Below are 26,016 nucleotides of genomic sequence, written 5' to 3' on the forward strand. Positions count from 1 at the left end.
ACAAACAGCTCAACTTTCAAATGCTTTTCAGTAAATAAACTACTATATGCGAATATCATAACAATGGGATAAAAGGGAAAGTCATTAATGGGAAGTCTAATGCTTATGTTCATTTAAAAATGAAACTTACCATATAAAGAATATTCTGCCTCCTGCCCTGTATCGCTCTCACTAGATGTTGATGTTAGGCTAGTAGTTAGAGTATTACTAAGCGACTGACCAACAGATAAAACTGTAGTTGCTGTAGCTACATTGCTGCTGCTAGTAACACTGGATGTAGACATGGTCACTGTTGATGTGGTACCAGTTGTAGTCAGATTAGGAAAACTTTGGGCACCCATAAGAGGAGAAGCTATAGATAAAGATATGGTAAGATAAAATAAATGATTTGATGACTTGAAGAGTAAAACTTACATGCATGACTCCTGTGTCGAAAAATATATTTGGGGTTGAAAAATTATCAGTGTGTTATTTTATAATAAAGAACAACAGACTATAAAGGGGAAGGGTTTCCCAATGCAAAAGTGCACCTTAGAACACGTATGCCCACTTCTGAGCTTATTCCCTTGCAAACATTTTAAATAAATAATTTTATCAAATAAATCCCAAAAATCCCACTATAAACATGAAATTACTTAATTTCATTTTCAATATATGTAACGAATTTCTGAAATCTGTTATTATCCCAACATTGTGGTCTGTCTTTAAGCCAAAAATGAAATTTAACATCTAAATTACAATATTACATAGTGCAAACAAGTTAATTATATATAAGAGAATTGGGAACAGAACATATTAAAACAAATGTGAAACTTGTGATTTCTTTGCATTTTTCTAAGGTTCTAAAATTAGCTCTGACTCGTTATTTTTCAAACAAGTACTAAAATACATGTTCATCACAGTCAACAAGCCTGAACTGACACTGCTGTGAAACATATGACTTATGTTAAATGATTTCTAATTTTCAGAATAAGCCAGCAACAACGAGAAAGTTACCTTACTGTACATTCAAATAAAACAGTAAATGCATTTTAGTGAGCAACTGAAAAAACCTGAATTCACTGTAGATTCACTAAATTCACTAAAAAACCTAAACTCACCAAAAAAAATCTAAATTCACTGTTTGGAGAAAAAAAGTTGAAGGGTCATCTATACTAAGAATTTAAGTCTTAGGTTTTTCAATCTACTTTTTCTGAACTTTATCAAATGCAAGTTTTTCAGTTTTAAAAGAAGTTTCATTACTTGCAAACATTACTACCCTGGAAGAAGGATATAACAAAGCTTCTTCCCCTTAGTGAATTTGGTAGCTTTTTTTGCAGGGAAAAAAAAAGTTAGTATCTCTGCTTTCCTCCTCTGTTACATACAGTTACTACATACATCCCTGCCCCTTAAGAACATAGCTAACGTTTTGCAAATAAAAATATAACAATGCAGGGGGTGTGAAATAATAGTATAATGATGAGGGAAAGTGCAAATTTTAAATTTAGGGTTGTTAATAAGCTTATGTTCTCTATGAAAGGATGCAAATCAAAAACCAAAGAGTTTTTCTTTTGTTGTTCAAGAGCTTGAAAATAAGTTGTTCAGTATTCACATCTTTCACCCTCTGCTAATTAATAACAGCAAACTATTTGCTGTTACAGTAAACAGAAAAAGCCCTTAAGCATCAGCATTCTGTTTGCTCTGAATTCAAGAGCAAATGGAAATTGGCTGCTCTAGACACCACTTAGCTTCTGGCAAATACTGATGTTTTCAATGCAACCAGTACAGAAAGTCCAGAAATACTTATCTCACACTAATGATGATTTCAGTCTTGACTTTTGGGGTGTTGGGTTGCTGTGGGTGGCTGGTTTGATGGTGGGGGTTTTTTGTTTGGTTTGGCTGGTCTTTAGTTTGGTTGCTTGGGTTTTTTTAACCTGATTAGGCTAAAAAAACCAAAAAATATTTTTTTTTTTAAATCAGGCTTTTTACATCACTCTAATTGAACTCTGGTGAGATTTCTCTGATCTCTTTTAGGCACATGAGTTACCATTTACAGTTTCTAACCATATAAAAAGCATAAAGCAAAATAATTCCTACATGACGGATAATATAAAGTATGACTATTTTAATCACAGAATTAAATTTTTAAGTTGCCTCATTCTTATTTCTAACTTTTGCAGTGTATAGTATCAAACATTCATGAAATTTTAAATATGCTGTTGAAGTATTTTACCATGTTTTTTAAAGGTGGTCTCTTTTTTCTCCCCTCAATACAAACTTACTTCAGAACCAGAGCCACTATCAGTCTGTAAGAGGATCAATTCCTGGAAAGCTTTCTTTGAGTATCTTACTTACATTTTAATTGCAAGTTGCAAAAGACTTTGGCCCCATCCCCAGCATCACAAAATGAATGTAAGGATACATTAAAAAAAATCTTCCCATCAAAAAAAGAAGACATTCAGTATTTTTAAATATTTTAAAATGCTAAAAGCAAGCACCACATTTCTAAATAAAGAAGCACAGAGTCACAGAATTGTCAAGGTTGGAAGAGACCTCAAAGACTGAGTCCAGATGCTAGGCCAGCACTGCCATGTTCACTGCTAAACCATGTTCCCAGGTGCCACTTCCACACAACTTCTGAACACTCTGAGGGATGGCGAATCAACTTCCCTAAGCCACCCGTTCCAGCGCTTGACTACCCTTTCAAAGAAGAATTTTTTCCTATTATCTGATCTAAACCTCCCCTTTACCTTCCTACCTGTGAAAAGAGGCTGCCCCCACCTCACTACACCTCCTTTCAGGTAGTTGCAGAGAGCAACTATATCTCCTGAGCCTTCTTTTCTCCAGGCTAAACACCCATAGCTGCTCCAGATCCTTCACCAGCTTCACTGACAATCATGACAAAAATGAAACCTTTACAAGAAATTTATGCTTTTTTTCTAGCTTGGGTAATTTCACTTTTTCTGACTTGCCTAGCCCATGAAATGCAGTTCTCTGTTTAAAGTACTATTAGCATCAGAGAACAAAATACCCAACAAGCAACAACTTTGATGGGAGCATGCTCAACAAAAGAGTGAACTCACAACAAGCAGGTTTACAACTTGCCTTGCTAAGACCTTGCTCTACATATAATCTAAGAACATGCAAATGTTAAAGCATGTATATAATGTCATTTAAAACACTGTTAACTACAAACTTCCCTACATTAAATATTCCTGAACAGTTCACCAAATCTAAGCCTCAATAACAATCTCTAGAAAACACACTCAGTATTACAGTACATTATGTTATGCAGCTTGACAAAATCAGCAATCTGCTAACATTTCATTATGCCGTAGTTCTTTTTCCTTCGTACTTTGTTCTTAGCTCCTATGCTCAGACACCTCACAATATGCACAAACTACCCTTACTGAGGAAAATGGAAAAATAACAGAAATATGCAAAATCTACAGAGGTCAGAAAACCTAAGTACCTGACATTAGCTACTGCTGCTAGACTTCCACCCTCTTGGTCAAATCATACTCTCTCCTTAAACATATAATCGACATCAATTTCAATCGTCAGTTTCAAATTTCTTTCTGTTTGATGGGTACCTGTGATCTGACATTACAGGGCAATGTAACACTTTTCAGCTGACAGGAACTCTTGAGTCTTTCATAAGTTCTACAGGCCTATACAAACAAGCTCAAGGCTGTTCTAAGTACATTTCTCGATTAAGCCAACACAATCCAAACTCAAGTGTAACAAAAGTCAAAGAGATAACAAAATCAACAACTAAAAATAAAAATAGCTTACTTACTTGCAGTACTCACAACATTTCTTCCCAAAGTATTAGTATTGTTATCACTGCTACTCCGGCTTAAATTCATGTTGTTTGTGGCATTGGTACGTGCTATGTTTGCCACTCTGCGTACAAAGGACTCCAGGCTGGAAGTTTCTCGGGATGATAAGTTCGGAACACTTGCACTGGAGCTCATGGGTGCCCCAGCAGCCAACAAAGAACTGACTGAGAGTCTGTTACTCGCTGAAGAGCTTAGGGGTCGTTGGGAAGCTGCTTCTTTATTAGTCAGTTCAGAGACTGAACTCACATCAGGAGAGCTTACACTAACAATTCCCATGGATATAGCACTGGACTCCCCAGGAGTACGTATTGAGTTATCAGGACCTAACTTCCTCTCTGCATTTTCATTTCCCATGTCCGCTGTTAAGGTGCTGGTGCTCGCACTGGAAGATGACCCTATGTCAGCCTGAGGCACACTGTCAGCAGAAGACAGAACAACAATTGGTTCATGGACGTCAGTGCCTGAAACTATATTTTGTTCCAATACACTTTCTGATCTCCGCTCCATTTTGGTCGAACCCAAGCTGATGTCGCTGCTACTTGCCACGCTACACACAGAACTGCTGCTTCCTTTTCTACTTGAGGAGCCTGCAGCAGCAGTCGTCTTGTCTGGACAGTTGTTTTTCACCAAGCTGCTCCATGACTGCGTTGTGCCTGAAACAGTGGATGAAACAGGTTTGGGTGATGCCGCTGAATCAGGGTCGTACCCTGGTGCAAGCTTGAGGTCAAACTTTCCTTCTGCGCCCATACGGTAAGAGTTAGAGCCACCAGCATCCCAGGTGACATCAATCCAGCCTGGAAAGGGACAGGAGTTTGTGAGATCCAGCAGAAAGCAGACAGGAGGCGTGTCAGACAGTAGCTCCACAATGTGGGATCAGCTTCTCACAAGGGCTGTATGTCTGAATCAATGAAACTACTAAGCAACCCTTAATGCCAATTAAAAAGGAAGTGCTTAAATCTAAGCAATTTAGAATTTCGTAATGTTGTCAATTTAGAGGCTGCTCATTCTTGCCACCTTAATTTCAGGGCCACAGAATCCAGCCAAAAATAAAGTTTCCTTCAAGAAGGGACCTGACATATTAGAATCTCTCAAAATTTTATTCACATCTATCAAAATTGGAATCTCTAATAACAAAAACGTATATTAAAATGTATCATAACTTTACCAGCATCGGTCAAGAAGCTGTAATTATTAGATGGACATTCAATAATATTTTTCTTTGTTGGATGTTTGTGGATAAGCATATTTACCCAACAGACGACATGTCATGAAACTCCTTAGTTTGAGATTTCTTATTCTTAAATTGAAAGAACTAATTTATAGATATGCAGCTTTTTAGTTCAGTAAGTTCCACATACTTGAACATTCCTTACTCATAAAAAAATCTTATGACAATCAGGTAAGGGCTACATCAAGTAAAATTTCAGGGTTGCAAAGAGAATATGTTTCATAGAAAAAAAACTATCTTGAGATGAGAACAAAACTCCGATGAGATGCTACTCTTAAGTTCCTTTATTAAATTATTATTTTGAGTAGCAAAATTTTTTAACAGCTAAATATAATAAATCTGCAATAATGAGGGCAACATACAAAATTTAGCTAACTAGGACAGAAATGGGGGCAAAATTATTTATTTTTTACTTGTCTAAATATGTACCACAATCTATGAGTCACCTAAAAAACTCCTAATATTTCTCACTGTATCTTAACTGCAACAAATATTGGTGTAACTACTTTAATTGAAACCCATTTCATCCAAAAATGAAATTTCCAAAGCTTAGTTATCTTCTCCAATCTCAGACAAAGTCAAAACAAATATCAGGTCCAGATAAATACATGTTTTTCTTCATTAAAACAGGAAAGAGCGAATATCAAGTAAAATATTCTTTTTATTACTGTCACGTACACCTTCAGCTTTTAACTATTCAAAAATCACCCCTCCTAGACTGAAACCGATGATCACAGGCATTTGTTATTTACAATTATCATGCTGGAGGAAAAGCAGCTAAAAAATCATAGAAGTTTTCAGATATGATAAGCAGACATCTCGTCCCCAAATGAGCAGGTTTAGATCACGTTATTCTCATATGATTTTATTCCTTCTTCACGAGCTATAGTTGAGTAGCTTCATGCCACTAAACCTTTGAATGGTAAAGTTGTAAAGCTAATCTGAATTTTTTTTTTCTTCAATGATTTGCCTTTTTTATCAAACACAAAAAAGCTCCATATTGGACCTCAACAGTATAATTATTCCCCTTCATGAATATCTGAACCAGGTATTTTTTCAAAGCATAACTAAATAACTGGTTCTGTTTTGTATAGTTTCTTTCCCTAAATTATTAATTACAACCAGTTTTAAATCTGAACAAGTTTTCAGTACATCTTATGTACTCAAAGTTGTACTGCTCCATCATTACAGGCGTAAAACAACATTTGTCTACACTTGTGAACAACAACCAAAAAGTAAATTAGATCCTGTTTTCAAAATTCTACATGAAAAAAAGCTGTGACAGGAATGAGATGAGTGGGCATCACCATTTGATAAAAGAACCTCAATTTTACCTGTGGTTAAACGGGGAAGTTTTACTGGAACACAGGAATAAAATCACTGTTCTACTGTTTGGTAGAACACTACTCACCAATAATATGTAAAGTCTTCAAAGTTATAATGTAGCTATGGGTACTGTTGCATCTGATATGAAAAATATATGGATGATGGAAGACTTCCCCACAAGCTGTCCTGAACAGCTTAAATAAAGTTCAGTTTCAAATAATTTTAAGGAATTGTACTTTGGAGATTTCTCCATGTTTGAGAGCTGACAACTCAACTAACTAGAAGAAACTCTCCAGTCTAGCTAAAAATGAACCTAAAAGTAGCTGAAGGTGCTTCAGAAACAAGACAAGCCTTATATACCTCAAAATAGGGGGAAGATAAGGGAAATGGTGGAAAGCATGTTCAGCTGACAAGATCACCACCTGTCCTGGGGCCTCTTCAATAACTTGATTTTCTTAGTACTGACTTCCCTGGTGTTACAGGTTCTTATTTTGCTCCTTAAGTTAATAAATTTTCATGCTTTAACTCAAAAACAAAAACTTGATCCCAAAGAAGCTTGCAAGGTAGGAAAGGTACAGGATATAACAAAAGTCAAGAAAAATATTGCAAATGCTCAGCTAGAAGAAATGAGGAAGGTAATTATAGATTTTGCAGGCCCAAAGCTTAACTTATCACTTTGCATCACTCACCTTCATCTAGTTTGTAATAGATGTCTAAATAACAGTTTCATATTTGAATAACAGTTTAATATTTTAATTAACCAAAGCTGTATAAAAGTTTCATTTACAGCAAGAATTTTTTTCACATGCTTAAATGGAATTTCACAAATGGACCCCAACAGCTGTAGTATTTTAAATTTCTTCCCTCCAAAGTATTCGAACTTTTATCAACTTTATCAAGGCATTACAAAGGAAGTACTTTAATGCTACCAATTCTGCATGATGTAATCATGCAACAGATGTGATTCAACAACATAAATTCAGGCAATTCACGCTCACCATTATGCAGTTCTCCTGTAACAGTGCCTTCCCCCTGCGGGCTTCCATCCTGATCTCTCCATTTCCAATCAATTCCTCTGATCACACGAGCTCCTGGAACCATGTATTTTAACACCTGAGAACGGACCAGACGTCGCTGCCTTCTCAGATTTGCTTCAGCTTCTTTAGCAGCTTTTCCTACAAGAAATGTAAATTAAAAACACTTGAAAGTATTGAACGGAGAATAATTTTGAGCTTATTTCTAAGCAAGTTCAACTGCAAAAGTTAGCCTCCTTTTTCACCCTGGTTTTTATATGGTATGCTCATTAGCATTTTAAAAGAGCAAGTAGGACATACATTTCTTTCTCTTACCCAGTTGATCTTCACATACTCCATTCACAGTACCATAAAGTTCAAATCCAGACAGGGAGAGGTAGTGTGTTTGCCCACTGGCATTCTTTCCCATCTGTTTTATTCTAACATGTCTCCAACCTTGTTTCTCATCTTTTGGAGGATCTAAAGGCCATGTTGCTGTAGACCTTTAAGTTTATTAGAAAGGGGTGTTGGTAGGTAACAGGAATAAAGAAAAAAGCAAAACCAAAAAACCTTAATACCCAAGCAAACAAAACCGTAACATCAATCACGTATGCATATTACAAGATATATAAAGCTATTAACACCAGGGCAAACTTCAGATGAGTGCTGGTGTTATGATTTTGTTAAAAAACAAAATGCAAAATTTACAGTGATGGAAAAGCACAAATACCATTATGTGAACCACACAAAAAACCCACGCATCACTTATTCTCCAGCCCATCCTTGATAATTTGTATCACTTACCAGTTCTTTAGATAGATACATTATTACAAACACAGTACAGACTAAATTAGTCTACAGTCAAGTACATTTTTAACTGCACTCAGTTTTATAAAAGGTAATAAAATACACTGACATACCCTGGTTCATTGAGACTACAGTCATCAACGTGAGTATACAAAGTAGTCCAGTTCTGTCCATCCTTAGATACCTGGAAAACCCAATTTCTGAGAGCAGATCGTCCATAACCTCGAGCATGGCGTAATGTGTAGGCTGATGGAATAACCCAAAGGCCAAGGTCTATGGCAAACCAAGCATTCTTATCATCATTTGTGTGACAATTGAGAGCTGAACTGTCACGGCTCAGGATGTCTTCTAAACGACCATAAGGCAGATTTCTTCCTTCTGAGGATGTAACCACTACTAATCCATAGGCTGCTGGATTTACCCACTCATAGGCAGTTCTGTATTTAAAAAGAGAAATATACTGTTCAATTATTCTTATATAAAAAAACCTAGTTTGAGCGATATTTGACATTTACTGTAAATTGCATATAACAGCTGAGTTTATCACAACAAAATTATCAAAATCATTTTAGATATGTTTTAAACATCACTTTGTGTTTTTTGAAACACTGTAGCAAAGAAAAAACACCCAAACCAAAACCAACAAAATCAAACAGAACCATGGCAAGCAGAAACAGAGCCCCAAACTTCCCCACTCCATCTTCTTACGGAAGCATAAAACAAATTCTGAACACAAGTGATTCATAGTTTTCTATTATTTAAGCAGATCCAAAAGAAATTTAATTCTATTGATTAAAAGATATCTCCCACTTCAAAGAAATAACAGATTTCATTTCATTATGAATTCTTTGTCCCTATTCTGACTCATGCATTAGAGTTTATTGTGTCTGGCTTTAAAATATCTAGCTTTGAAAAACTCACTTTGCATTTGTTCCAATCCAGTAAATAATTCCATTTTCATCAAAATCATGTTGATGCCTGAACACAAATGTCTGACCTTCTCGCAGTTTTCGTACAAAAACAAATGAAGCCCTATCAAAGTCGTACCACTGCTTTGCTACCTACATATGAAAGAAAAGAAATCAAATATTAAAGAAGCAGAAGATAAGTAGTCCCTGTGAACTCTGTGTGTGCTATGCAGCTCACCATTTTCAGGAGATACTGTTCTAGAGATTCAACAGTTGCCAGTGGCTCCATCTTGAGCATTCTACCAGTTCGATCTATCAAAGACGTCTCCCCCGAGGCACGTTCCAAACGAAACCTCAAGCGCCTTGTCAGTATCTGAAAGAACAGCTAAACATTCATCTAGGCTTTCCTGTTTAGGTTTTGGGATTTTAATAAAAACAGTGTATTTCACTACAACCATTTTAGTGGCCTATCAAGTATCTTTGTTGCTTTAGCTTAAGCACTATATTCTAATGAAATGCTTTTAAAAGTAATTTCCTAGTACTACCTTTTTTCAATTATCCAAACAATTCTTTACTATGACAATGTGCAAGTCAATTACACACTCAGATAACATTTTCTCACTTTTCCTATGTCTTCATAGCTTTTATTTGTTGACTAGCAAATACAATAATATAGAAACTGAAAACTATTTTCAAAAATACTGAACAGCAAGAATGGTTTTGCAACTTTTTTCAACTATTTCCTAGACATTTAACCAGAAATATTTATACTTCCCTACCCATGTAGCAAAACTCTGAACTGTGCTTTCAAATAGAAAAAATTAAGACTCCACACAAACTGGGAAAAAATAAGTAATATTTTTAGCCAAACTGCCAAGTTTCCTGTGTAACAAGCTGCTGAGCCTGGAGGCATCTTGCATTACCAACTGAACACAGAGCCGTAGACAGGACCCTTTAAAGCCTATCCCCGTTCTTACTAATAATTGTCTCGTAATCACAGTAACATGCCCTTTTACTAGAGGTCATGTTCCTATATAAAGACAATACTTGAAGACAAAACAAAGAACACATTATCTCTTCAATCAAAATTTACTTTTATCTCACAGTGTTTAAGTGACAGTAGAGGAACAGCCATGCATTTCAGCGCTAGAGGAAACAGATGCCAAAATTTGGTTGGTCTTTACCTAATTCTACCCACATCTACAAGAATGTGATTCTTGCAGACAAGGTGTGCAACACATAACCTTCAGTCGAGCACCACTCAGTGTGATATGCTGTTATCACTGTGCATTTACCTGAAGATTGTATGTAGATCCTGGTGTATCATACAAGTGGAGAGGTAGACGCTCAATAGATTCTAACACTGCTATCAATTTCCGAATTAATGCAACTGCTGGACGACTGTGAAAGAGAACAGGTACTATGTTACCACAAAACAAAACAAAGAAAAAAATTTTACAGTATCTCAGAAAACAGGATCCACCTGAGGAAACTATCTCAGCATGCTATTTCTACTGACGGTATCTGTTCAAGTCACATGGTTACAGCCCAGTAAGAGAGATACTAATCTGCACAGTGATGAACAAGTCACCTTTATTTTGTCAATAGATGTTCTATAGGTTGACTCTTAGAGATAAAAACTTTCAATTGCTACTTCAATATTAGATGCTGTCTTTCAAGATCAATTTTCTATTCCATTGAAATGGAAAGAACAGGTACTTTTTCTTTAAATTATTTTAAACATACCATACTGCTTCAAAATTTCAGAGGATTTTCCTGGTTTGGTATTATTTTTACCTTTCATCATCCTCATTTTCACTGAATGCTGTTTTGAAAACGTTTATCCTCTCTACCAGTTGACTACAGTCTTGTTTCACATCCAAATCAACATTCTAGGAGGAAAAAAAACCCCAAGTTACAGACAGGCAAAGACATCTATGTAGTCTTACTGAAATCCCAATCCCAAAGCTAATCATCAGCCATTAGACCTGAACAGAGCTGATTTATTTTCATTCAAACTAGTCATCTACTCTAATATCTTATTTTCAATAGGTAGACCAGTAACTGGAGCAAAACTGCCAAATTTTCACCAAGACTGGAAAAAGACAAATTTATAACAGATCTTTTACATTATGCACATGTCTTCACTTCATTTTGTTATGAAGTTTTTCTTTAAACACTTATGTCTATAAACTCACATTGTTTAAAACTGTCAGCAGTGATTGAACTAAGCCACTACTGCACATTTCATATGGAGAAATAGTATTCTCATCCTTCAACAGTACAATTAAGTTTTCCAGAGCAGTCTTCATTAAATCTCTCCATGTATTTTCTCCCTCAATGCACTGAAAGACAAAAAGATCATTATCATGAAACAAAGTAATCTGTCCACTTGCTTCAGTTGAAAAATCATGTCCCTAGGAAAGTACCTAACTAGGTAACACATGCATTAAAACCCCCCACATCGCAGACATGCTATCTCTGCTTCATGACTCTGCATCACATCATGACAGACTAGTCTGAACATTATCTGATTTCCACTGATGTCACACATTAAAAATAAAGGAGATACACTTACCTGCCTGTTTGCATGAAGTTCCCATGCAGACTCTAACTGTGTTGCTATGTTCCTCAGTGTTACAACTACTCCTCGAGGCATACTTTCAACAGCTTTAAAATGATCATCATACAAATCTCTTGCCATAGTTCGCACCTACAAATGGATTTTGATAATCAGAAGTGAGACTTTACTGTAATGAGACCATTACTATACTCCCAGATATTGCAACTTTGGTCATTTTTTTTAACTCCACAACAGGCAGACAAATAGGGAAGAATAAAAACCCATATGCATCACAAAATGGCAAAGGTTGGGAAAAGAAAAAGGTATGGGAGAAATAAATTGAAATACACAAAATCTTACTGACAGAAATTAAAATTACCATCATGTATTAGGTTACAGCATAAAAGATAGTAGGAAAAGGTACGATTCTCAATCTGTCAATCTTTCTTTTAGAACTGGATCATGGATCAGGTAATATTTTTAAATGTACAATAAAGCAGGTTTAATACAGTTTCTGAATGCTCTATCAACATTCCCTAAACCAATTCACACTAAGTCCCTACACAACCTCTTTTAGTAAGAATTACTCTTTCTACAAAGTATGGTTCACACAAGATACAGATTAAGTAAGTTCTGATTAAACAACCTCTTTCTTTTGTAAGAAATTTCCCAAAAATATTTCCTTTTCATCATCATTCTATGTGCTACAATAATACATTACATAAGCTTCAGAACTACACAGTACAATCATAGGTATAAGAGAGCACTGCCTTTCTTTTATCATCCCACATATTATCATTCACACACAGCATTTCAGCTTTCAATTTAGTGTCACATTTCCTAAGATATATGTCCTAAAATGCTGCAGATATAAGGTACAGGATATATTGGCTGCACTGTTGGAAACTGCAAGACAGATAAAGACTAAAGATCAGCCTGAGCCCTTGGCATAAGCGGATCACAAAATGTACTGTTATTTCGTGGTTTTTTCGTAAAGAGCTTAATACTTGATTTCTTAGTTCCTCCTTTTTCCCCTTCATTTTGAGGAGAAAGAAGAATTTTAAAGATATCTAAAATGAGGGCGTTTTCTCATTTTGCTTCACTACCACAACTCTTAACAATGTAGACTGTTCACTTCCAACACCCTGTCACAAAATCCAGTCTGAAATTAGTACCTAGATGAAGAGAAGCATTATATGCCTCTGGCACAACTGTAGTATCGATTTTAACATCTTTTCTTGTAGCATAAAAACAAAAAGGAAACCATAAAACCTAAAGAATTAATTCAAGTCAGGAAGACTCGATTTTTCTACTTTTTTTTTTAATTAATTTTTCTCTAAAGGAGCACACAGTTTACTAAGACTTTCGGATAAAATCACCCAAAGAAGTGCTTTGTTCTGGTTGATGTTTTCCTCTTCAAGCCTCAGATAAAATTGTATCTCATTGAAATCAGAGATTTTAATCTTCTAAGGGGAAACCACACCTCCCTAAGAATATTATAATATAAAACAAGCTCAATTAAATGCTAAATATAAATTTACAGATCACCAACCTTTTGTTTTGTCTTCTCCAGTTTAGATTTCAGTTTTCTTCCTCTTTTACCTGTCCAGCCAGTCACAAATTCTGACCCTGCAACATATATTTTAGAAAAGTTGCATTTTCTCATAGCTATGAAAAGCAACAAATAAAACTATCTCATATACACTTGTTCCTACCTGCACATAACACATACCTACATACTTACCCAAGGAAGTTTCAGCTGTAAACGAATGCTTTGTTCCTCTGTTGGATTCAAACACAAAGCCTGGCAGGTCTTCTTTCAGTACTGTAGCTTGCTGACCATCAGAATTGTGAATAGCAATTTCTCCTTCTTTTAAACAGGTCAGCGACCAGTTTCCTACAGTAAGTTTAGTTGGCCCTGGTGTTGATAAAATTGGCTGGCTTGTGGTAGATGGTTTTACTTGGCTTCGAGCCCTCTGCAACTTCTCAAGGAACTCACTCCTACTTTCTATTTAAAAAGAAACAAATTTGGTTTTTTCTGACAATTGCTTCCATCATTATGCAGAATTTTTTTCAAGAGCAAAACAACTGTGTACATTCAATGCAAAATTAACTTTGAAATTAAGGGTCTTAAAGTGTCCTAAATTTCTGTGTAGTATATTTCTGTACTTCAACAGTGATTTATTCTACGATCACACCAAATCTGCAATGCAACAATGCAACTATTTCTGAGAGATGCAATTCAGATGTATTAATTCATTGTTACAATTATAATAGGAAGATCAAAGAAATTCAGAATAAATTTTTAGTCTTTGAAAAATGGGTCTCAGAATGGTGAGCATGAACTATTCTCAAAAGTGAGTTTTCAAAAATAAGAAATTTTTAAAATTATTTTTAAAAATATCATAATATCATTAATGAAAAAGATCATTAAATTATATATTTGTATTTTAATAACTAAAATGCTGAGTACATAACTTCAAAAATTCCATTCAAAGTAAAAATGGAAGCACCTCATTAAAGATTATTTCTGTTTGCCTTTTGCTGCAATGACAAGCTCTAAGCTTTTTAAACATGCCCTTTTGTTATAACACAAAATAATGCAAAAATAAACATGCATTCGAGGCACAATATTCTTTACTGCTTAAATTTCATAGCATATACAGAGAAGGCTTATAAAAATAATTGAGATTTGATATGCAAGATGAAAATTCTGTTAATTAAATGTTTTCAGATTTCCATAATTACATTTTAATACATTTATTATATATAGCACATTGCACTGCAAGTACTGTATTTCTACATGGTTGGGAATAAATTCAGGTTCCCTTGGACAAAATTTTGAGACTTACTAAAAGCTTCAGAATTACCATTAAATTTCAATTTTTGCATTGAATTTTTTTTCTACAAATTCAAACGAAACAAGTACAGAGTTAATGTGGAGAGGGGTGAGTACAGACCTTCCAAAATGTTCACAGTATATATATTTGACCATCCACCCCAACTTTCATCATGCAATACACACTAACAGATGTCACTACTCAACCCTCTATACTCTTGCCAGTTGCGAAGTTACTAAAAAGTATACCACAAGATTGATCAGTAATGATTTAGGACAGCAGAACATATAGTACAGTTCAGGACTTGATACCACTCTAGCCTATACTGTACTGTAGTCATTTTAGTTAACAAATATTAATCTTTTAAGTAAAAGAGGCTGCTGCACATGCTTAGAGCTCATGGTTAAAGTTCAGGCAAATTACACTGCAACATCAGCAATCTTAGTAGATGTCTATTTGAGTACATATTTCAAGAAGCCTCATTGAATCCTACATTTAGCTCCTTTCCCTCCTGATATTCAGACTAGGTATCTTGTTAAAAAACTTTGGATTTATACAATCTTTTTTGAAAGACTGATTTGAAGTAACATCTTAAATGCTCAAACTGACTTCCTCTAAGTTCTCTTCTCAAATTCATCTGAACTGTCACCATTCCACTCATCTTATATAGAAATAGTCTCATCCCCTTGCCTTGGCCATTAGGAAGTGAAAATCAAAAAATTCAGCATCCAGGGAATGCCAAATGAGAATTTAAGAATTGTATGAGAATTTAAGAAATTATCTTCATGAATCTTCACATTTTCTGACCGAAAAAAACAATAAATCTATAAGTGGTTTCCAGCTGCATTACAATCAGAAACATTATATTGCATTTTGTCTTCTTGCCCCAAACTTGATGCATGAAGTCATTAACACTTCATTTCCATCCTGAATCATAATATGTTCTGTTATTTCAGTCAATGGCTCATTGAAAACATCATAATATTGCAAAGCACTTTATGCCTGCAGGTTCATAAATGCATGAACTGCTGCAAAAAAAAGATGAAACAATAAAAGGAGGGTTGTTTCTGCATCCAGAACAAGTTGTGTATTCTGTACAGAAAATCAGAACCAGCTGTGCATTGCCAGTGCATAAGGTCTGTTCCCTTATCCTCTCTCCAACAAACAATTAAGACACTGTAATTTGTTTCCCAATCTCGATGAGAAACTTTCCATTACTTTGTCTTCAAACACATGCAAATTCATTCTGCTAGCTAGAAGCAAACAACAAATCACCATTTCAACCTGCTTTTCCTGGGATGGCCACTACAAAGTGCTTTTAATGACTGGGGTGAAAAAATTAAGTATGCATGGAGAAGAATCAAAACAAAAAGTTAATACGCTTTTGCTGGCAGCATGTTTACTTAACACAATTCACCAAGAAAGTCAAGTTATGGCCACATGCTATCTGATAAAATGCATCACAATTAACTGACCACCTTCCACCTGTTTACATCCTTTACTATTTAGTAAGCCAATTCCTGCAAAACAAAATAGCTCAAATCAAATTATATAAACAAATGTAACGGTCTCAAAACTTAATCTGGACTTGAATTACAAAAAGTCTACCTGAGCTGTCAGATCCTCCTTCAGGGCTCCCACTGGAATACATTGTGGCCAGCTTTCCATCCAAGATAAATCTGAACCATCCATTACTACCATTAGATAGCTCCAGGGCTGCAGCATCACTCCAGATATACAGGCAGTCCCTTCCCCTAATGACTGACCAGTCTCTCCAGTGGTACGGTTTACCCTGCTGCAGTTCTTTAGCATCCTCCTGTGGTTCATCCTCCTGCAATAACATTGTATTAAGCAATAACAAATCCAAAAAAAAATCTCCAATCCATTTAAAGAAGAGGAAAAAAAACCCAAACAAACAAAAAACCCCACAAACAAACAAAAAAAACCACCACAGACATTTTTAAAGGAGGAGATTCTCTCTCTTTAGGAGAAAAGACTTATTCATACCAAAAGTGTAGGAACTATACTACTTCAGCCTGTAAAACATATCCTTAAAAGTATTCTTTAATAGAATAAGATACTTCTTAGAAGTTTCCTTTCACATACAGCTTTATCTACTCAACAATAGCAATGGCCTACTGCCTGCAACATCAGCCTCTGTTCAAAACTTGAATTGTGAGAAAAGAAGCACAAAATGATTGAGGTTGGAAGAAATCTCTGGAGGCCATCTAGTCCAAAGCCCTGCTCAGGCAGGGCCACATATGACTGGCTATCTAGGACCATGTCCATATGACTTTTAATATCTAACCACTAAAATACAAAACCAGCATCCCCCAAGAAACCCTAGACAACCCAAACCCCACAGTAAAAAAGTTGAACTACACACTTAAGATTTAGCTATAAATTTAACTGAATTGGTAACAGAAGAAGTCTGTTACCCATTCAGTTCATCTGACTAGCAATAAGACTTGGAAACTGATAAATAACTTCAATACGCACTTACGGCTTTCATTAAGCAGAAAATTATTTTCTTTTTTATATATTTAACATATTTGATAACAACATTTAAAACATCTCAAACTATTTAATGCATGGACATCAATAGACACACTTCTGACACAAATACTTCAGGAAGGATTCATTTTGTTTACCAGTCACCTTCCAAACACTAGGCAAAATCAAGCACCAAATAACTTTATCACAAGGAAGTATGAATAGGAAAACTCAGCAGATAATAATATGCTAACAGAAAATGAAGGTAGAGAAGAAAATTATTAAAACAAGTGGTATAAAATAAGCATTGATTTAATATCCTAACTCCCTAGCCCTGGCCATTTTTGTAACAATAAACATTTTACTAGAAGTGTCAGTTTTACAGTAACAAATAAAGTAAATAAATCAATTCCATACACTTACCTTCTCAGGTTTAGATTCCTCTTCATTTTCATCATCAGATGATGGCCCCGCCAAAGTTGACACTTTACTAATGACGCCAAGTCTAGCCAGTTGGTCTAGAAAAAGATCACCACCTTTATCCACTAAATCCCTTATGATTTGCAAGGCTAACAAATGGCCATCATCATCATCCTGTAAAACATTGGGATGAAAAGAAAATAACAAAGGAGATCTTGTTACTTCACACACTGAACTGCACATGTGGTCACAGATGAACACTGTAAAATTTTTAGGGGTTAATTATTAACAAATACACGGAATCAATTAGTGTAACTCCTTTTCCTGTACTAGCTTCACAAAGGATAACATTTTCATTCTTCCTACCTCTTGATCAAGCACTGTAGCGGTTATCTCAACCAGTATTGTGGGCAGGTTGTGGCCAGCATCAGAGTCACAAACCTCTTTCAGGAGCGCCTCAGAACAAAAATGTATCATTTTTCTAATGAGTGCAAGACTTGCTTTCCTGTAAAAGATCATAGAAAAAAAAAAGGCTCTTACAGTGATAAAGCAAGCAAAAAGGTTCAAGATAAGACTTCTTTTGTATGCTATTTATGCATGTTTTCAAAACACAAGAAATTTAATCTGTTTCAGTTCTTGTATTACTCTTACTAAGTTCTGGATTATCTTTAAGAATAATGCACCTCTGGTATTTTTTGATTTTATAGCACCATGAGTCTGACATACACTTTTCTCCTCAACCCTTTATTAAGTAAACTTATTCTACGTCCTGTCTTTACCCACTTTTAGTGCTGGCAATTCACTTCTGCACACTTTGTCACCCTCAGAGGTATTCAGCCTTTCATGTATTTCCCATATTTTGAGATCCCTTTATCTTTTAACTCTAAACATGCTATTAGATTATGCAGTTTTCCACACTAAGAACTATAATTAATATGAAAGGTAATCACTCCTGTAGGGTTAAAGATGAATTTTTCTGATCAACTTCCAAAAGTCTGATTCATTAAAATAACTTTCAAGAAGAGAGCCAACTACTTTGCACAGTCTTGTTGTTGTTGTTGTTGTTGTTTCAACAACAATTAATCACACATAGACTGTTCATATAGTTTCTTATTTCTTTTATTTAAAATAACCTAGTTTAAGCTTCCTATCATCAGCTCAAGTGGAGTCTGTCTCTACTAGAGGCCTTTTTATCTTGCATTTTCACCCAAAGTACCTGTAAACACTGGGAACATAAGAGATTGGAATAAATGTCATATTTGTAATATAAAAGGCTAAAAGGTTATGATCAGATGCAACTTATCACAAGCATTATGCCATGCACAGTATTCCCTGTTAAGTAATAAATTAGATTACATTTCTGCAATTCAACAGAATTAGAAGCAGCATCTTGTCCAGTTAATACACTGTTAAGTAAGTCTCCTAAAACCTTCTAAAATAGCTTTTTCTAGTCTTGCTGATTTTCCAATGAATGCATCTTGACATTATTTTATTAGTTTTCCTCTCCTAAATTACAGCTTTCATTACAGTGGCTACAAACAACTGTAACCAAATCCTGATGCACAGTGTATACACCATACTATATGAACATAGCATTCTTCAGTCAAGAGGATGCTCTGCTCTCCCATGACTAACCAGGCTTTTTCCAACACATCACCTCACCAGAAAGGAAAAAATTTTGCTTAAAGTGCTAAGTAAAAATCACTCTTGCAACACTTCCCAAACAATCACTTCTATTCATATACATATTGTCACTAGCATTACTTAAACTTTCAGATTTACTTTGGCTTTTCTAAGCATGTATTAAGAAACTGTCCCTCATGATAATATTACCTTATTGAAGGCAACATAGTTTGTTGAAATGTTTGTGCAAACACCGGCAATAGTCTTTTCAAGTATATGGGTGCCATTTCTGGATCTCCTTTGGGTTCATTGCATTCTTCTTCATCCTTGTTTGCATCTTTCTTTTTCTTCTCATCCCCTTTGTTGACAGGACACATCCAATCCCCTGGAAAATTTTTTTCCCCCAACACATTCAATTGGAAAAGTCAACAAACCAAACAAAATCCCCTTCTGAACATCCAAGTTTTCTTTACTAACATCCAAGTACCTGAACATGAACATGCATTCCTAAAAATATAAAATTTACATGTGCATGACTTCTTGAATAGAAGTATTTAACAGCAAGTATCACCTGTGGCACCAGAATTCTCAGGAACAGGGAAAGTGCAGTTCCCACACAGAAAGGATACCAGAGAAGCTACCAAGGTTGACAAGCTCTGAATCCACAACAAAATCCCAGCCTAGCCTGATCCCACAGCTGAAGAGCAGGACAACTGGCACTGTTCATGCCTGTTCAGTTATTTCTTTGGTAATTCCCCTCACTTAACATCATCTTAAAATACTAATGGTTTTGTGCATACTTTATGGGTTAAGGAAGGTAAGTCACAATTTATTTTCTTTAAATAACCTTAATAGAGTGAATTTATTATAATTGCATAACTGACATATCAGCATTTCTACTATAGCAAGGGTTATGGACTTAAATATTGCACTCACCTGGAGACTGAAGAATAGCTACTACTTCACTGTGCCCCCTTTCCCGAGCTTTGTCCAGAGGAGTTTTCCCATCTTCATCTCTCAAATCAGGATTTGCACCATGTCGTAAGAGAGTCTAAGAATAAATATTTTTATGTATGAAAAAAGATTGCATTTCTTCTTCCAAAGTAGCAAATGTGCTTTTCATACATCACTCCTACAGTGTTCTCATGTTTCTAAGTATTCTGTGCTTTTTATATCTGTAGAGCTCATATAAACTACTTTTATTCATTACTGCCCTACTGCCCTATAATGAAAAATCTGTGTTTTGATAAATACTATAAAGAACATGTAAATATTTAAGAGTGCATGTGTCCAGCATATTGCATTGAAGATATTTTGAATAGAGCACGATGAAAAGTCAGCAGGTAATGGTTTTTAAGAGTCAGCTTAAATCATACCTTTGCTACCTGAGGTCTTCCAAAACATGCTGCATAATGTAATGAGGATGACCTCTGACCTCTGTTAACATCAGCACCCCTTTCACAGAGGAATTCTACCTGTTAGATAAGAAAAAGTAAACCAGTCTTTTTTATCTTCCTTTACATAAATAATGCAACTTCTTAAGGGTCTATAAACCTGATTTACCATTTCCTGAGTTCCAAAAGCTGAGGCCCAGTTTAAAAGAGTTTGTCCTACATCATCCATAAAATTTACTTCAAAAGCTGAAAGACAAAATTAAATAAAATAGTTAAAGTTCCCACAACCATAAAGTTCAACAGTATTCTTTAAATAAAAAGAAGGTCTTAAAAAACTAAATGTCCTCAGTAATTCTGAAAAAGCATTTATGCTCTGAATTGCAATAAAAAGGTGGCATAGCTGTGATTACTAACAACATTGTTGAGTATTTAACAAAGTAAGCCAACTTGTATATAACGATATTCAATTAACTACCTTAGCATTTGTTGTGACAACTCAGACTACAAAAATCAAAGCTAAAGCAAGCATTTCATTTCTTTTTTGGAGTATTTTTGCTTACCTCCTGTGTCAATTGCATCTATCAGTGCATCAGTATCCTTACTGCGGATGCAATCTATCAGTTGCCGATGAGAACGTTCCCCAGAACTATCCAGTCTCCGCAATCCTGGGATTCTGCCTGTAGATCCAGCACTAGATTTTGGCAGGGCTTTTCTGCCTTCGAACAGTAGCACCAAAAGAAGATCTACTAACCGCATGGTATCCAAAACACATCGCTCGTCACCCTGCAACGCACTTTCTATAGAGTCTGGAAGTTCAGATCTTAGGAGATCCTGGAAATAATTAAAAGTCTGAACAATAAAAAATATACAGGGCTTTAGAAAATACTATCAGAATTGTGTTTCATTTCCATATGAAATGTTTCCTTTTTCCCCCTCTTTAAAAGCAACTTACATGTACATATGTGTGCACATATGTGTGTATGTATATATATCTATTAAAAATATGATCTATAAACATTTATATGTATATCTATCTACAAAATAGCAACATAGATCTTGCATATATTGAAGTATACAAAGGGAAAAGCCCCATGAAATCAAAAAGCTATAGCATAAAAGGATTTCTTACATGTGTTACTACTGGAGAGCCTCTACACAGGGTTGACAACAGGCTTACAATAGTTGACACCTGATTACTTAATTTAGAGTCTGCAGCTGTAGATGGTGCTCCAGTGCTACTCCGTCCAGGTTTGCAAGCTGAAGATGGTCCTGAGGCTGTCCCACCAGCAGCTGCCATGCGAGATAACAACTCCTCAGTTAATCCATGTTTAGCTAATGGGGCTGGGTCAACTCCACGCCTTGTGAATCTGTCAGCTAATGAAGCAAAGCATCTCAAAGCTCCATCTGAAACCTAAGGAAGATGTGCAAGAAAAACCGATGAAATATCTTTTACTTAAGGTTAGAAGGTGCTAAGAGGATATCCACAAGAATACAGACCACATACAAGAACTTGATTTTCCCATGAAGCTTGATCATTCAAGTTATATTTAAAGGTCTACATATTTCTCTTAAGCACAAGAAAGTTTTCAATTGGACCAAGCCTAAAGTTAGGACAAAGTGGGAAGAGGAAATTTTGCTCTTGGATAAGGCAGATTATCCACTGAGTACCTGACAGAGGGACATGCAAGAATTTTTGTGATAATAAAATACAAACTTCCAAATTTAGGATTGTTACTAAAGGAAGGAAAAAAAATCCAACCAACCAACTTCACACTAAAAACTCCAGTGACACTGTGGAAACACGGCTTACTGGTGATCCTCTTAACAATTCGGCAAAAAATACTGCCGGCCAACTGCCCAGGAAAGGACCCAACATCTTTTCATGTCAATACTAAAAATAAAGGAAGGTTTTGCCTTTAACATCTCTCTATCTATACACCAGAAGTGTCTCAATGTTTCAGATCAAGAGGTTTGCACCAGCCTATCAAGATAACTTGCTTTAGGCACAAGATGTGCAGTAGCAAACAAGACTGATGTCAAGAAATAGTAGAAAAAGCCCCACAATACCTATTCTCTAACCAAACTCTGAATCGCTACAGTTCTTACTCCCTAAAATGTCAACTCACAGTCCATTTTCAAAACAACTGTCTGCTATCACAGACCAAGGACTTCAAGGCAGTTACTCATCAACACACAGAACAAGATTAGAGTATTAGCCAGACTTCAGGAAGACAAAAATCTTAAATCTCCATTAAGTTTCCAGACTTCTGGTGTGGTCTGTACACGCCAAACATTCTGCATTATCAGTACTCTTTTGCACTGGATTTTTTCTTTCACGTGCAATGGTCACTGTTCGCGTCCTCTGGCACCTTGCTCCAGTTCTTTGACAACACAGATAAACAATTCTGCCAATCTTAATGTAAATTGCAAGTACTCAATAAATCTGTACCTTAACAGCTGCCAGAAATACACAAAAAAGATCACTTGTTTAACACACTGCATTAGTGGCATCGGCAAAAGAGTACTTGGAATGTACTTACAAAGCAAATGAGTACTTGGAAAGTATTTACATTTCTTCTCCCAAATTGCAAGTGTAACACAAAGGCTAAAAACCCAAAATTATAGATAAGCTGCTCTTGGGGCACATTCATCTGGCCTGAACTCACCCATCAAGTGGTGTTACTAACTGGCAGCCTGCACAAAAAGTGACCAAACTCAGCAGTGTAAAAGGACAAGGTAGGGAGCAACAACCTTGAAAAGGGACATTACTGGACAAATCCATAATATACATCCAACACCCACTGTAATCCTGAGGCTTGTTTCATGCCTAACATATTTCTCAAGGATACCAGTAGCAGATATACTTTCTATCATCTGGGTCCCATCATAAGCATGCTTATCTTTAAGCTTAACTGCTGAACAATTAAGTTAATTTGAACACTCATTCAGATCTCCAACAGCCCCAGCAAGTGCTTTTCTCTAACACCTTATAAATTGAGGAACAGTTAAAATAGTACAGACTTAATGGTCTGAATTTCAAGATTACCTTGCCTCAGATGAGTAGAGTACTAATAAAATTATTTAACAGCTAAACACATGATAGCTTGTTCTGAAATGGATATATGTATGACAGCCCCCTGCAAATTTTTAAGATCTAAAAATATATTTTAAAAAATTATCTCACAGGCAGAGAGATTTAGTTTCCCAAATACGCTGTGCTTAACAAACCAGACTGGAGGCTGGATCTGTGCATGTAGAGAAGGAATGAGGACAGAGGTCAGAGTAGAATGGGGACTCAGAACTGAGTATGGACAAGAAGACTGGCCAGGCTACCATAAGAATTTGGCTAAATGGCTATTCCAGAGCAATGACATACACAAATAGATTCTACTAGTAGAAAGATAATTCCTCTGGGATTAATTTTCTAGATTTTTACAAGGACTACTTCAGCTCAAGTTAGAAGCTTGAGATTAAGTTAGTTAAAACTGCAATAAAAAAGTGGAACAGCATTTCTACTAGTATCATTTAAGCTGGCTTCCAGTGTAATACTTGAGCACTGACTATGGATGTTCTTATTGCTTCTCTTAGTTTGGCAAAAGAAACACAAACCAAATTAATTTTTGCCTCTTACTTATGCTCAATTTTATAATGACTGAGGTAGAGTCAAAGAACAATAATTACTTCAGAAACTTCCTCAAAATGCATTGAAAAAAGTTACAAGATATTTTTCAATACAGTTTTCAGAGGTTAAATAAGACTATATTCAAACATCAGCACTTGGAGCCAAAGACTAAGGAGTGTTTTTCTTCTCTTATCATTACAACTATAAAGGAAACTATCATAATACCCAAACAATTCCTATGTATAAACATACTGTTAGGGAGGCTGTATAAAGTTACCTAGTCATTCCTCTATTAAGCATACTGAAAGTTAAATTCACAGCACAGTGAGCAAATTATTACATTACCTGATGGTCTTCATGTTTTAATAAACTAGACAGTGATTCCACACAGATCTCTAATGAAGAATCCTGAGGCTCCATTTTGCCACAGAGTCTGGATACAACAGCCATAGCTGAATGCAAAGTATCTTTATGAACAAGGTGTCCACTGTCACGAATGAATGTCAGAACACAGTTCAACCCTCCAGCTTCAAACACAGCTCCTGACTCACGGGTACAGATTAGTTCTAACACCTGTGCCAAAAAGAAATTTAATTTTAATAAAGTACACACAAAAAGTCAGTTATTTATATCCACAGTCAGATACTTGCATCCATCTACAGAACCAGTTAAGAAAATTAAACAATAAGGAAAAAAAAAACAACTCTCTTCCTCAACATCCAAAAGGGGCCAAAGCCTCCAGTACTCTACTAGTTAGTAGTTACAGCTTTCTTCAAATATATAGGAGCCAATACAAGAACATTCCTCAAAGGCACGGTCGTAACAAGTGTTCATGAAAACAGATAATAAATTCTCATCCTGGGAGAAACACACAATTGAAAGTTTTGAAACTTGTAAGAGCACCATTACCCCGGTGATGCACTTCTGAGTTGACTGCATACAGTAAATAGGAAACACATGCATAAATTCTGATGCCATGGTAATCAAGAACTCCAACTATATGCTACCACATGACCATGCGTTATGCTTTAAATGAGAGATTGTAAGCGTCTTCTAAATTTCTCTAAAAACTTCACAAGGGTGCAGGGGAGCTGTATCTAGTGCTATTGAAGAGGTAGTAGACAATTATTTTACACCAAGTAATCTATCAGTATCTGGAGCAATTCTTCATTTCTTTGGTGGCATAAAAATAGCCCTTGACATTCCATTAGCATTCTAGTCACAGAAGACAAACAAGAAAAACAAGAAATTTCTTCTAATATTTTTTGTTTCCTTTTCTATACATTTCTTTAAAAAAAATTGAGCTGTGAAGAACATCAGACTGACAGTAAGGATAAGCAGCAGCGTCAGCATGGACACTTTTGTCATAGCCTATATTTTTTTATCCCATTTTAATAAAAAAAAAGGATTGGAATATGAGGATGCTCGTTGGAAATAGCAAATAATCCAACTCCTTCTTAAAAACCAGAGGTTCTTAAGTATACTTACCTTCACACACTGCTCAGCCAAATCTCTGCTCGTTCTGTTGTTAAGTTCAACAACTACTAAACGATTACAAAGTGCTTTGATAGCTCCATCCACTCCCACAATCCTACGGGTGCATTCAGCCGATACATCCAAGTAATAAGTTATGGCACGAGCTGTTACTTCCAGTACATTGTCTGGAGCACTTTCATCAAGAAAAATTTTGCACAGTGCTGGCAAAAAAGTTCGAGGAGGGCATCTGCAGGAAAAAAGACACAACACATTACTATGTCGTGCACACTTCTCTACATTAAGCAATTTTATACACTTCCACATTAACACTTTCCATGCACACATCATTTGCTCAACTAGTTTAGAGTTGGTTCAGAACATTAATTTATAACCCTACATATCATACACACATGAAAATTCAAATAGGTAATCTGAAAAGATGTTACTTTAAGAATCCAGAAGAAGAAGATAGTCTTGAAATT

General features: G+C 35.7%; 1 protein-coding gene across 8 annotated transcripts in view; it reads right to left on the bottom strand.

Moving 5' to 3' along the window:
- The window catches only part of HECTD1 (HECT domain E3 ubiquitin protein ligase 1), a 59,333-nt gene that overhangs the window by 15,979 nt on the left and 17,338 nt on the right, over positions 1-26,016 (bottom strand). For 2 of the 8 annotated variants that reach the window (XM_030948955.1, XM_030948949.1), the window contains exons 3-26: positions 25,547-25,781; positions 24,404-24,631; positions 21,566-21,847; positions 20,997-21,285; positions 20,606-20,682; positions 20,419-20,517; positions 19,979-20,093; positions 19,253-19,427; positions 17,786-17,924; positions 17,423-17,593; positions 16,115-16,337; positions 13,399-13,674; positions 13,219-13,295; positions 11,682-11,816; positions 11,302-11,448; positions 10,901-10,995; positions 10,399-10,504; positions 9,342-9,476; positions 9,117-9,256; positions 8,309-8,632; positions 7,725-7,891; positions 7,374-7,550; positions 3,779-4,615; positions 131-352 (exon numbers count right to left, since the gene is read on the bottom strand). In XM_030948955.1, the coding sequence (XP_030804815.1) occupies positions 131-352; positions 3,779-4,615; positions 7,374-7,550; positions 7,725-7,891; positions 8,309-8,632; positions 9,117-9,256; positions 9,342-9,476; positions 10,399-10,504; positions 10,901-10,995; positions 11,302-11,448; positions 11,682-11,816; positions 13,219-13,295; positions 13,399-13,674; positions 16,115-16,337; positions 17,423-17,593; positions 17,786-17,924; positions 19,253-19,427; positions 19,979-20,093; positions 20,419-20,517; positions 20,606-20,682; positions 20,997-21,285; positions 21,566-21,847; positions 24,404-24,631; positions 25,547-25,781 (4,871 nt within the window). The remainder of the gene's footprint in view (positions 1-130; positions 353-3,778; positions 4,616-7,373; positions 7,551-7,724; positions 7,892-8,308; positions 8,633-9,116; positions 9,257-9,341; positions 9,477-10,398; positions 10,505-10,900; positions 10,996-11,301; positions 11,449-11,681; positions 11,817-13,218; positions 13,296-13,398; positions 13,675-16,114; positions 16,338-17,422; positions 17,594-17,785; positions 17,925-19,252; positions 19,428-19,978; positions 20,094-20,418; positions 20,518-20,605; positions 20,683-20,996; positions 21,286-21,565; positions 21,848-24,403; positions 24,632-25,546; positions 25,782-26,016) is intronic. The other 6 variants (XM_030948956.1, XM_030948952.1, XM_030948951.1 and 3 more) reach the window with 6 other exon arrangements.

The sequence above is a fragment of the Camarhynchus parvulus genome, chromosome 5 (genome assembly GCF_901933205.1).
Source record: "Camarhynchus parvulus chromosome 5, STF_HiC, whole genome shotgun sequence".
Classification (NCBI taxonomy): domain Eukaryota; kingdom Metazoa; phylum Chordata; class Aves; order Passeriformes; family Thraupidae; genus Camarhynchus; species Camarhynchus parvulus.